This window comes from Suncus etruscus, chromosome 2, assembly GCF_024139225.1.
Source record: "Suncus etruscus isolate mSunEtr1 chromosome 2, mSunEtr1.pri.cur, whole genome shotgun sequence".
NCBI lineage: Eukaryota > Metazoa > Chordata > Mammalia > Eulipotyphla > Soricidae > Suncus > Suncus etruscus.
The window spans coordinates 134,505,374-134,518,475 of NC_064849.1; the positions used below are offsets into that span (position 1 = coordinate 134,505,374).

The following is a 13,102-nucleotide window of genomic DNA, read 5'->3' on the forward strand; positions in this document are numbered from 1 at the left end:
TCCCCAACCCCTTGAAATCTAGCAAGCCATTTTTGGCCTCAAAAGAATAAAAAAAATCAGTTTCCCAATCATATTTTGAATAACTCATCAAAACAAAACAAACATGCTCTCATTTCACTATGTTAAAAATATTACTAGTTCTTTAGTGTTGTGTTTTAAAATGTAATTAATGGATTATTGGTAAAGGATGTCAGAAATCATCCCTGCCATATATTTGTGTATGTTCTCCAAATACAGAAAGTGCCTTGTTCCAAATGTACTGAAGACTAGTAAGGAATCCCAAAGACTAGCTGTGCTACCAAGAGATGGTTCTAAGAAACCAGTTTAGGAAGATAGATCAAACTAATGTTTTATAGAAAAGGTTGTCATAAAGCCCTTAGCACACATATCCATCTACTTTTTGGATGTCCACATAAGATTTTCAGGACACAAGTTCAATTTTGAAGAACAGAGTTTCAGCCTCCCCGAAGAGACTTTCCTTCCTATTGCCCCTTACAAGATTATATATTTCTTTAGGTAAAGTTTTGGCAGTTCTTCCACATTGTAAGCGAATCCAATTTCTATATTTCTGTGAAACCAGGTCACCAAATGCTACTAAGTGACTCTAGAATCCTACTTATGTATGCAACTTCCTCAACAGCTTCAATAAATGACATTTCAAAACAGGTCCTTATTTCTGACAGGGTTATGGTGATGTAAACAACAGTTCTATTAGTCCCTTTATTTATCTAACACTTGTGCCTAAGGCTGTTTAGAAGGAGATTATGTCGAACTAGATCACAAAAGAACTGTTATTTGCATTTCGGGGTTGCACAGACTCCAGACACACTCTTATCCGGAGGAAGATAGAAGTGATATAATAATAACAGTAATATGAATACAGGAGAGACAAATGTCAATTTGATGTCAGTATGTTTACAGAGATTAAAACTAAGTGGCTTGTACATGCTTCTAAAATGTCATTACCACAAAATTTGCAATACTGTAAAGAACAGGGGCAAGAGAGAGAAAAGAGGCCATTTGCAATAAGTGCAGGAGACATGCTAAGCAAGTCATTCAAACAATGAATCCTGCTAGCTGCTGTACAAGCCACTGCCTATAACCAGGTGTCTATGTTCTGGTGGGCACAAATGGGGGAGCAATGTTTTAAAACCAAGGACTAGAAGATCAGATGTTCTGACAGTCTCATTTCACAGTTCAAAAAGGATGTATTTAATTGGAACACAGCATGATCGCAATTGGTTTGTTTTGGTCCATGGAAAGCAAAAGCTACCCCCTCACACCCACAATTTATTAATCATTTAACTAGCAAACAGGCTATGCTTTAACATACATTTGAAAGATAGTTATGGTGACATTCTGTTTTAATAACATGAGGCCCAAGTTATTGCTGCATGTATCATAAATACTTGGTAGGAAAAAAAAAACACCATTCTGGAGTTAATTTGCTTCAAGTTTAAAACTTGTGTGTGATGGGTTTTGGGGTGTTACTAAGACTGGTCTGCTGAAGATAAATATGTTCAAAAAAAGAGACACACTTATGTAATAGTTTGAAACTCTAGAAACAAAGACACTTCATCATTTAAAATAAAATATGTTCATGATAAAAGTACAAATAAGAACTAAATGCCAAGTAACTAGTGTGGGAATACAAAGAAAACTGCTTAAAACTTAGAGTGGGTCATATACTTACATATTAAATGTAATGGCCGACAGCAGAAGCTCTGTTTGGCTCAAACTAAGACAATTATGGGGCTGGAGTGATAGCACAATGGTGGGGTGTTTGGCTTGCACATGTCTGGCCCAGAACGGACCCCAGTTCCATCCCTGGCATTCCATATGGTTCCCTGAGCCTACCAGGAGTGATTTCTAAGGTTGCAAGGAGCAACCTGAGTGCTGGCGGGGTGGCCCAAAATCCAACCCCCCCTCACTGCTCCCAAAACAAACAAACAAACAAATAATAAAACTAAGGTGATTTAGGGACAAAACTTTTCCAGAAGAGAGGTTAAGTTGCTAACCACCATAATGGCTAAAGCAGCTTCCATTTATTCACTACTTTGTGTGGAGGGAACTAAATACTAAACTTATTATTTCACTTGCTTCTACCTCTGTGGGACTGATGACTTTATAATAAGAGAACTGAGGGAACACAGTTTGGAGAACTTGCTCAGGGACAAAAAGAAGTGAGTATTTGAGCAGGGATGCCAAGGAAAACATTCAGTCTTTCTTTAGATCACACAAAATCTCTTACTCTATGCAAAAATGTACTCTTAATATTTGTTTTCATTTGTCAACAGGTAAACTCTGTACTTACTTAATAAGCATAGAATTTAGTACTGTTCCAAAAGTTTAGGAAAAAAAAATTTCCCCAAGTTGTATATCCAATTTTCTAGTATTACTCTTATGATTTAGAGTACCTTGATCTGAGGCTTCACTAATAATAATTTTTTTTCCCTTTCCTACTTTTAAGGATGAAAAATATTTAAACTTTCTTCCTTCCCTCCCCACAAACCCTCAAGAGAGATACCAGCAATGGATAAGACAAAACCTTGAATGGAGCTGTAATATGGAGAGGGACTACTGCGAGCTCAATCAGTCTGGAACAACCACAGATGAGAACAAATAAGTGGATGGCAGTTAGAGAGGCCTGGCCTATGTGTGACAGGCTCCATGTTATTAAGATTCAATCCCGGTATCTTGCGTAGTTTTTCATTTTTATCCTAACACCAAGCACTTGCTATTTTAAGCATCACTGAAAAGGTAAAACGGTTTGGATTCCATCTGTATTTAACTTTAATAAATGTCTTTGTTGTATAATCTTTAATCTGTGAAGCCTTCAAGAATTATTACCCTTAAAGCAAAAGGTGAAATAGACAGGTTGTTGGACCTAAATGGAAGTATGCACCATTCTCCTAAAAAATGCTAATGTCTTAATTACTATGTGAATCACCAAAACAACAATAACACTTAACAAGTATACTATTTTGAATATGTGGTCTTATTCTCTATATACTTAAAGCATTTGTCTTTAGATTTGTGAGAAATTGGCTATGAACTTTAAGTGCTATTTAAGAGGAAAAAACACCCCATTGTTCAACAACTGAAATGTTTAATAAGGCAAAGAGAATTTAAAACTATTTATTGGAGAGTTGCATCAATCTCCAGAGTATTCAGGAACTAAAATTTTTACACAGAATCATATTTGCCACACTTAATGCTACAGCTCAAAGACATGCCTTTTCTTCTCTTGGATAATCTTCCTGGTTTCTGATTTTTCTATTCTGAGTTCAATTTTCTCATGTTTTCTGTTCTACTGGTTACCAGAAGTGTGACAATGGCCCACTCAGGCTAAAACTTTTTTCCCTACTCTGTACATGAAGCCTTCAATTACTGCCTGCTGAAGCAGACAGAATCCTATTAGTAAGAAAGACGATCACGAGATGTGGTGCCCTGCCCTCGCTGTATAAAAATAATTAGTCCAAAGTTGACAAATGTGTAATGAAGTCGCACAATGATTATATGTAAGATATGCTGGTTTGAATAAGCCTCCTAACATCACACACAAAAGCCTGCTGATTTGGAGCATTATTTTCCAAACGATTTAAAATGATAAATCCATATTACTTTCGGTTAGCATAGTAGAACATCTTAAATAGGCTGAGAATTTGTCAGTTGTAAAAAATTACATTTAGTTTACTAAAAAATTGAATTTTAAGTTAAGCCTATTATACTGCTGAGTTAATACTGAAAAAACTTTACATGTGATTCAAGTTTACAGAATTTATCCAGCAATAAAATTTTCTCTAGTTAAAAAAAAATAGGCCAGCAGTATTGTAGTATTTCCCTTTAACACTCTGGTGAGAAATGCTTAAAACAGAGCAAAACAAAACAAAAAATAAGCTGCCCTTATATCTTAGGAGTCCCTATTTTTTATTCTAATCTTTAGAGATATTTCGATAGACTAGATTTACTTCTCTGTCTAGTCTTTTCTTTATACAGGAGTGCTAAAAATAATCTCAGTGTATGTTCCAAACAAGTCATAAGGCATTCTAGCTATTCCAGGGCATTTCTAGTTAGTTTGGTGCTAGTGGTGGTGGGATGGTGGTAAGAAATTGGTAAACAACCAAAAACCAAACGGTAAAACAAGTAATTCTTACCCCGCTCTCTTTGATTCCTTATCAAATTGCCAACCTTGAAGAAAAATCATCAAGAATCCCTTTCATTTTTACATGAAAATAGTTAACATATTCCTTTTTTGTAAACAATATTGCACTGTAAGATTTGATCTTACAAATGGTGGAATTAAAGGAAACTTACATAAATAATGGTCTAAAGCAAGTATCTGTTGTGCAGTCTGAAACATCCAACTATGCTGGCTTTCCATGTAAAAATTAACCGATCCCCATTTGTTTTTCAGTGAAATGCTGCTCACAGAGCCGCCAGAGATCAAAGCAGCCAGATGAAAAAGCAGTGCTGTCCTCTAGTGGACAACCACCAGTCTGAGCAAGAACCAGTGACTCCACAGGCTCACAAATCCTATCCTGACTAGTCAAAATCTTTTATATGAAAAAAGGAGAAGCAACTGCTACCACTACCTTCCCTATCAAGGTTTGCTTTTAGACAGATAAAATAGGGTGAGTACAGGCTCAGGACTTTGCAAAATTAGGATACCAAGACTTCAAATGCTGTTTCCCTTGCAGTATTAAACATTCCATTGTTACCTAGGGACTGAGGGTTGGGAGAAATAAAATAACTGCTTCTCCAAAACAATAGTCCAAAGGTTGAACAATCAAAGAACAGACAAAAAAGAAAGGTAAACATCCCTCCAAGAAGTACCCATGGAAAAAAATGTCAATTCCATTCATGCTTGTGACCCAGTCCCCTGACATCTATTAAGTCTTCAAAAAATTCTGAATGAGGGAGTTACACAATTTACATATTTTGGGATGTAAATATCAGTATTACCCCTACTTGTTTGTTTATTTTGGCCACACCCAGCAATTCTTGAGGCTTACTCTTGGCTCTGCAATCAGAGTTTTCCTAGTAATGCTTAGGAAACCAACCACATGGGGTGCCTGGATGGAATCTGGGTTAACTATGTGCAAGGCAAGCATCCTACCTGCTGTACTATTGGTCTGGCCCAGTATTTCCTCTACTAACCACTATGTGTGTGGATAGACAAATGCACACACATGTATACACACATATACACACAAAGTTCATTAGGTGAGTCATGGTCTAGAATGAAACAAGTTGTTCCTTATGCAATGCGCCTTAGTTAAATAAAAATATTTTTATTTTAAACTTGAAACAAATAAACTATCTGGAAATGTGATTTTTCAAATTAAAAAGTGGATTGCCAGGTTGCCATGGACACACTGTTTCATCACAGCACCCGATTTTCCTAATAGCTGTGTGTGTGTGTGTGTGTGTGTGTGTGTGTGTGTGTGTGTGATAGGGGTGAGTGGAAAGCAGGAGTGTAAATGCTGAATACAAGCGGGTCCTGGGTCCTACTGCATAAACTAAGAACTAAAAGAGAAACACGGTGGAGACAAGGCGTTTTGTTTTTACTAAAATATCATAATTCCTCCTTACAGGGTCAACTTGCTGTTAAAAAGGGCCAACTGTGTAGGCAGTGACACAACTCTTTTTTTTTTTTTTTTTTTTTGGTTTTTGGGTCACACCTGGCAGTGCTCAGGGGTTATTCCTGGCTCCAGGCTCAGAAATTGCTCCTGGCAGGCACAGGGGACCATATGGGGCGCCGGGATTCGAACCGATGACCTCCTGCATGAAAGGCAAACGCCTTACCTCCATGCTATCTCTCCGGCCCCGACACAACTCTTTTTAACACTACAGCAAGAGTGCCAGGATTGTTGAAACTGCGTAAAAACTCAGATACTGTTGAAAGACTCTTTCCTTTTTTTTTTCTTTTTGCCACACCCATTTGATGCTCAGGGGTTACTCCTGGCTAAGCGCTCAGAAATCGCCCCTGGCTTGGGGGGACCATATGGGATGCTGGGGGATTGAACCGCAGTCCTTTCTTGGCTAGCACTTGCAAGGCAGACACCTTACCTCTAGTACCACCTCTCCGGCCCTGAAAGACTAACTCTTACTAAAGGTCTAAGTCTGTTCTTTACAGATGCCATTGTACACACTGCTATAGTTCTGTCACTACAAGAGTGATTATTATTCTTGCTGGAGCATAAAAGAAGTATTATCAAACAGCTTGTCTAATAGTATCCCTCAACAACTAATCTGTTAAAAGGCAAATGAACAGTAGTAAAAAAGCATTTTAAAATTTGTCACATAATTATCATTAACTTAATATTTTTTTGAGGGAGGGTCCACTTCTGGCTCTGCACTCCAGAATCACTCCTAACAGGCTTGGCGGACCATATGAGATGTTGGGGATCAAATTTGGGTGGCCATGTGCAAGGCAAGCGCCCTCCACACTGTATTATCGCTCTGGCCCTGATTATCATTAATTCTTGATAATTCATAGTAGCCTGAACCTATGGAGTCTGGATCACTCACCCTTATGTGGAAGGACAAAACAGATTCCAGATGGTAATTTCTGTCTCAAAAGTAGTGACTATGTGAGCTTTTGGGTGTGGGTCACAAAAACCCCGAGTTTTACATAACTACACGTGGTTGTTTTATTACAGAATAACTTTAGAGATTTAGGAGCCATGGGATTTTGGTTGTTTTTGTTTGTTCTAGTTGTTTTTCTCAGTGAACATCAAAGCATTAAAATATCAAATATTAAAACTAGTAGTTTTAATAGAGGACAAAGTAATAAAAGCAAATGTACCAATTGCTACGTTGTGGAGTACAAACTTCCTTCATAAACCTTTATTAAATTTCTTTTCAGAAAAATACCAATTAAGGTTTCCTGGCCCTGAATCAACCAAAGATTCTCAGAGCTGATCTTTCCAATCTTCTGGAAAAACATGTAAGTTAAAATTTTTCCTTTGTCAGTCAATTCATAAATGGTACTTAGTTTTGTTCTTCTGGTCTTTGTGTACATGTTAGGCACAATTTTATCATTATTGCTTTAAACAATAGTGGGGTTGAAGAGACAGTACAGCAACTAGTTAGGTGCTTGCCTTCCATGTGGCCAACCCAGGTTTAATACCCAGTCAATCTGAGCATTGCTAGGAGTGAGCCTTGAGCACAGAACAGGAAGTCCTCAGAACCACTAGGTGTGGCCTCAAACAAAATACCAACAAATAATATGCCTTAATATTTCTGCAATGCATAATATATCTCATTTACTAAGAAGTCTAATATAGAAAATTAAGATATTCAGGTACATATGTAGTAAACATGTCTTGATAATGTCAGTCTCTCTCGCATTGCATTATCATTTGTGTGTGGTAACTGATATTTGTAAAGTAACCTCTGTAGATCTAAATTAAGACAGCTATGTTAAAAAGTAGTTTTTTAAAATCAGCAAGTAAGTACCAGAGAAGTGAAAATAACTTTTAAGTTTCTTAACAGTATACTATTTGACTCCTTCATGTTAGGAAATCAACATACAATCTAACAGTAGAAGCACTTTCTTAGTTGTTGTGTAAGAGTGGTTCACTATGTAGGAGATACTTCTGGTTTTGGAAGCAAATTATATAAAATTTATTCTCTTTTATCTGGCATATCTTCATGGAAGCCATCATCTGTTGATATTAGTAGCCATTTTTATTACATATTTAATCAAAATCCAACCTTATAAAATTGCACACTTCTATATACTATATTTTAGTAAATCAAGTAAATTTTATCTATTTAAAATGTGGTGTTTGATATGAAAAATATTCAAAATTTGAAGAGTAGGGGCCGAAGCGATAGTGCAGTGGTAGAGCGTTTGCCTTGCATGGGGCTGACCCAGGATGGACTTCAGTTGATTCCCAACATCCCATATGGTCCCCCAAGCCAGGAGCAATTTTTGAGCACAGAGCCAGGAGTAAGCCCTGAACATCACCAGGTGTGGCCCAAAAACAAAAACAAAAACAAAAACAAAATGGAAGAGTAGGAGATAGAAGTGATTGCAAATTCAGATTATTGAAATCTTTTTCTTTGGTTAGGAAGAATACTCTAATGAACATTTTAAAAACAATCTCTCAAAAAAATTCCTGAAAAATTCAACATAGGCCAGCTGTAAAACTTTTAGTTTCTTAAACTACTAATGGTCAGGTGTGGTTCCCAAATAATAACAAATCCCCAAATCAAACAAATTAAAAAAAAAACAACAGTTGAACAGAGAGTTCAAAGGGCTAAAAAGCATGCTCTGTGTAAAGGTTACCTGCCTGGGTACCAACAACAGGCTGGGAACAGCACCCTCATCCCTTCCCCTCCCATCCTATACCAAAACAAATTACTAATGGTCAAATGCTTTTCATTCTTTGGGTTTTTTTTAAAGTAATCTTAAATGAATTACCATTAATAAATTTAACAATGACTTCGGTCTTTCAGTTCATAAAAAAGCAACTATCAGAGATGAATAGGGAGTTGCTAAAATACACCTCACTGGGATTTCAATTTTACTGTTAACAATTTAGTAATATAAATTAGGATATAAACCCATTAATCCCATAGGGTTCAGTAATACTGAATACTAGAGTTAAACAGATTAATTCAATTCAATACAGCAGTAAACTCAATTTCCATTATGTGCAATAATTGCTATTTAAGTTTAGATAAAATTAAGAAAGGCATTAAGATTTTATTAACAATTGCTTATTTTGATCATTATTGAGCACAAGTGGCAAAACGTTATATAGGATTGTATATATTGTACAAGTATATATTGATACTCTATCAATTTATGTATGAAAACCAAATAATTCTAGGTGCTTATTAACTGAAAACTTCAGCTTTTATTTTTCTGCTTAATTTTGGGCTATATTGAATGCATTCAGTGACTATTTCTAGGAGAGATTCTCTGGGCACCATTAGACTCCAGGAACCAGATCCAAGGTCTACTACACAAAATAAATGCTCAGTTTATTGAGGTATTTCTCTGGCTTAAGTGCCCAATCTCACTTTAAAAAAAAACAAAACAGGGGCTGGGAAGGTGGCGCTAGAGATAAGGTGACTGCCTTGTAAGCTCTACCAAGGAACGGACAGAGGTTCGATCCCCCGTCCCATATGGTCCCCCCAAGCCAGGGGCGATTTCTGAGCACATAGCCAGGAGTAACCCCTGAGCGTTGGGTGTGGCCCAAAAACAAAAACAAAAACAAAACAAAACAACCCCTACATTTCTGGTGAGTACAATCAGGTCTCATGAATGCAAAGTATAATCTATTACCACTAAGTCACATCCCAGCCCCAAGAGCCATAGAGTCACATCTTAGATCCTAGAGCCAGACTCTTAAAGCAAATGCAGAACATTTGGAGAAACTGGAGAGGTAAATAAAGACAGTACAACTTAATCTTTTGCTGGTTTGTTTTGTAGTCATATTGAACTATACTTAGGGCTTCTCTGGTTTGCTCTTGGTGGTGCCTAGGGGCCTGTTCAATCATATCATACCACATTCAAGACCTCATTGCCTAGCCTATTTCCCACCACCAATGTTCCCAGTTTTCTTTCCCCTTTCATTGCTATGCCAGACATTTCTCCACTCTTCTTTCTTCCCCTCCATTCCCCTTTCTTTCTTTCTCCCCTCCTTTCTTTGGTCAATCTTCCCAGTCCCCAAATCTTAATAATATGTAGATGCTGCATTTACTCTACATAACTAACATAGGACCCCGATGACAGGAGTAGGAGAAAAGTGGCAAAACATAAGCAGATGTATTATGAAGCTCATGGATACTAATTTTGAGTGCAAACTCCACATTCCAAAGCCAAATATATATGGTTCTTGGTTGCAAGCAGTAGTATATAGATAATTGGCTATAATTTTAATTTTAACCATCTGAACAAATATTAAGTTCCAAAGCCTCCAAACAAGTTATAAGCAACGACAGAATATATCGATGCTAAGCAATGTTAAGACTTCCTTAGTTTACTTCTCAAAAGGAAGCTAGCTTTTATATTATTTGACTTTTGAGAAAGTAATTTGGCTCTTATAATAGAAACAAGAATCTGAAAATCTGCCGTTGTTTCCAGAAAGTTAAAACCCTATGTACAAAAGTTAAATTAGCCATTCCAATTAAAAAAAAAAAAAGTTCCGGGGCTGAAGCAATAGCTTCAGTGTGCGGCTGACCTGGGACGGCTCCAGTTTCTATCCCCAGCATCCCATATAGTCCCCTGAGCCTACCAGGAGCAATTTCTGAGAACAGAGCCAGGAGAAACCCCTGAGCGCCACTAGGTGTGGCCCAAAAACCAAAGAAAAAAAAAGTTCCAAAGTAACAATGGTTTATCTTGTATTATTATTATTATTATTATTATTATTATTATTATTATTATTATTATTATTATTATTTGGTTTGAGGCCCACACCTAGCTTAGGGCCTTACTTAGCTTTGGGCCTACTCCTGACTCTGAACTCAATGATCTTTCCTGGAGTGGCTCAAAGAATCTAACCTGGGTTGACCAGATGCAAAGCAAATGCCCTGTCTGGTATAACATCTCTCCAGCTCCTAAAATAACATTTTAAAATACTACTGAAGTATTGCTAGATAAAGATGTCTCAAGTAAAATTTCCTAAGCCAACAATTATAGTTGATGTATGAAGTCTTGGTTTTAGTAATTTCAATAATTCAAAGGACCCGTACCTAAAGCAGAATTGATTCTGTCACAGAAAATCACTCAAGAAAACAAAAAGGTGGGACCTGAAAGATAGCATAGAGGTAGGGTGTTTGTCTTGCATGCAGAAGGATGGTGGTTCGAATCTCGGCATCCCATATGGTCCCCTGAGCCTGCCAGGAGTGATTTCTAAGTGTAGAGCCAGGAGAGTAACCCCTGAGCACTGTCAGGTGTGACCCCCCAAAAGGAGCGTTTTAAGCAGAAACAAAACAAAATATAAAAACTCAGAAACCAAATGTTCTCAGTGAAAAGGCTTATTTATATTCTTCCCAACTGAACAGTCTTAAGTGGTAGAAAAGCTGTATTTGTATGCTGATACCATTACGATGGTATCTGATTATTTTATCACATCCTATGTGAGATAGATAGGATTTCATAAATTAAGAAATGGAAGCATTAGACTTCTTTTTTTGGAGGGTAACACTCAGCAGCGCTCGGGTTACTCCTGGCTCTGTGCTCAGAAATCACTCCTACTAGGCTCGGGGATCATATGGGATGCCAGGATTCGGACCACCATCCGTCCTGGGTTGGCAGCATGCAAGGCAAACACCCTACCGCTGTGCTATCTCTCTGGCCCCTGGAAGATTAGACTTCTTAAGCAATTTATTTAAGTACCTTCCTCAAAACCCCGAATGGGACACATCAGTTTGTCTACTGGATGAGCATATTCTATTTGTCATGATGAATAGGTAGAGTAAAGCAGCTCTGGGGAATGGCAGATCAAGATTTGAGCTGGACACGTCTGATGTCATGTCTATTGTTCCTCCCCAGTAACAAAAGAGTTCATTTCATCTTCTCCCCCTGCCCCCTTCCGCTCTCTACTCATATGTGAACAAATGAAGGGTTTAAAGCACAACTTACCTAACAGCACTATACCCTGTAATGGCAGGGCTGAGTTTAAGCTCAGACTGCCTGTAGCATACTTTATATGTATGTGACTTCTCTTGTCTCTGTATTTATTATTTTTAAAACGATTCTTAAAGATCTGAAAATTTCCCTTTGATTTCAATTTTATTTTCAGTAGATATATAATGGCAGAAATACATCAGAAGAGGATTTAAGATTTGCAACACAATCCCTAAAAAGCTCACAAATGACTAACAACTACACGTTTAAGGGCTAATTAATTTTTATCTTTCCTTTTATTTCTGTCATTCTTAAGAACAGAGAGAAGGCAAATATATTAATCACATTTTCTGTTGAGTTTAAGGACAATGACTCGGATCTCATGTGTTAGATGCTTGGTGGTAAAGATTCCTCGTCTAAGAAACAGGAGCTGCATTTAGCTCTATGTTGGTTGTCTAGCAGCAACTTATTAGCAACCTTAGAGGGAAGTGTTGTCAAAAGGAAATCTGGATACAAAGACCGAATTTCCCTCATTTCAAGTGAAAAAATAAACCACCACTGCTTTTTAGTAGAATCTATTCAGTCTGATGAAAATAAAATAAATTAACAATCACAACTTACAAAAGATACATTTACAAATCACCAGTTATAAAATGTAAGTACATCATATGCATCTTTCAATAAAGTCCATACCAGTATACTAAAAATTTTATGAAACAGTGGGCATTAATCCAAACTAGTCAATATTAGGGGATAATAGATGAATATTATACATACATAATACATATATATGTGGTTATATATATATATATATATTTAGAGGTGATGATGTTCAAGGAAAATGCTGAACTGAAAATTACTCTTTTGTATATGTATACAAGAAATAGTGATGCCATTACATGCTGGAGAACATACCTGTGAATATTATCTTGGCCAGAAGGAACTACACCTATGTTGGCTACATTTACAACTTTCTGAAGGATCACAGAGGAAGTGAAATTCTGTGGTGCAGCAATGATTACTGTAGAAGTTTCATTCATTCCTGTTAGCATTCCTATAAGAGCAAAAGAAGGCTTCTTTTTATTTTCCCTATAAAAATTACATTAAAACAATTAAAGCTTATTAGGAAAGCAACATTTTTAATTAAAAAAATTTTTAAAGAAAATACTACTTCAAAATATAACTTAACATAAATTGGAATTCTTTCAAATTTTAAAACAATACTCATCGTGAAGGCATAAAATTCAGTCAAACATCATCCCTAATAAATATAATTTTAAATATCATAGGAAAAACAGTCAACTACAAAGATAGAATTTCAACGTTAATCCCTTTACAAATATACTCAATTTCTGCTATATAAATTATTAAGCTTTTATTCATTTGTATTTTTACACACACACACAAACACACACTTTTTTTTATTTTCCTCCTTTGCCAGTTCAGAGACCTCTCTTCTCAATGCTGCTTTAGAATAAATCAAAGTGTTTCTTAAATAACATCATTACCTAG

At 36.6% G+C, this 13,102-nt stretch overlaps 1 protein-coding gene across 1 annotated transcript in view; it reads right to left on the reverse strand.

The window, feature by feature from the left end:
* The window catches only part of AP3B1 (adaptor related protein complex 3 subunit beta 1), a 239,500-nt gene that overhangs the window by 2,192 nt on the left and 224,206 nt on the right, over positions 1 to 13,102 (reverse strand). The window contains exon 26 of the mRNA XM_049766041.1: positions 12,506 to 12,644. Coding sequence (XP_049621998.1) covers positions 12,506 to 12,644 — 139 coding nt within the window. The remainder of the gene's footprint in view (positions 1 to 12,505; positions 12,645 to 13,102) is intronic.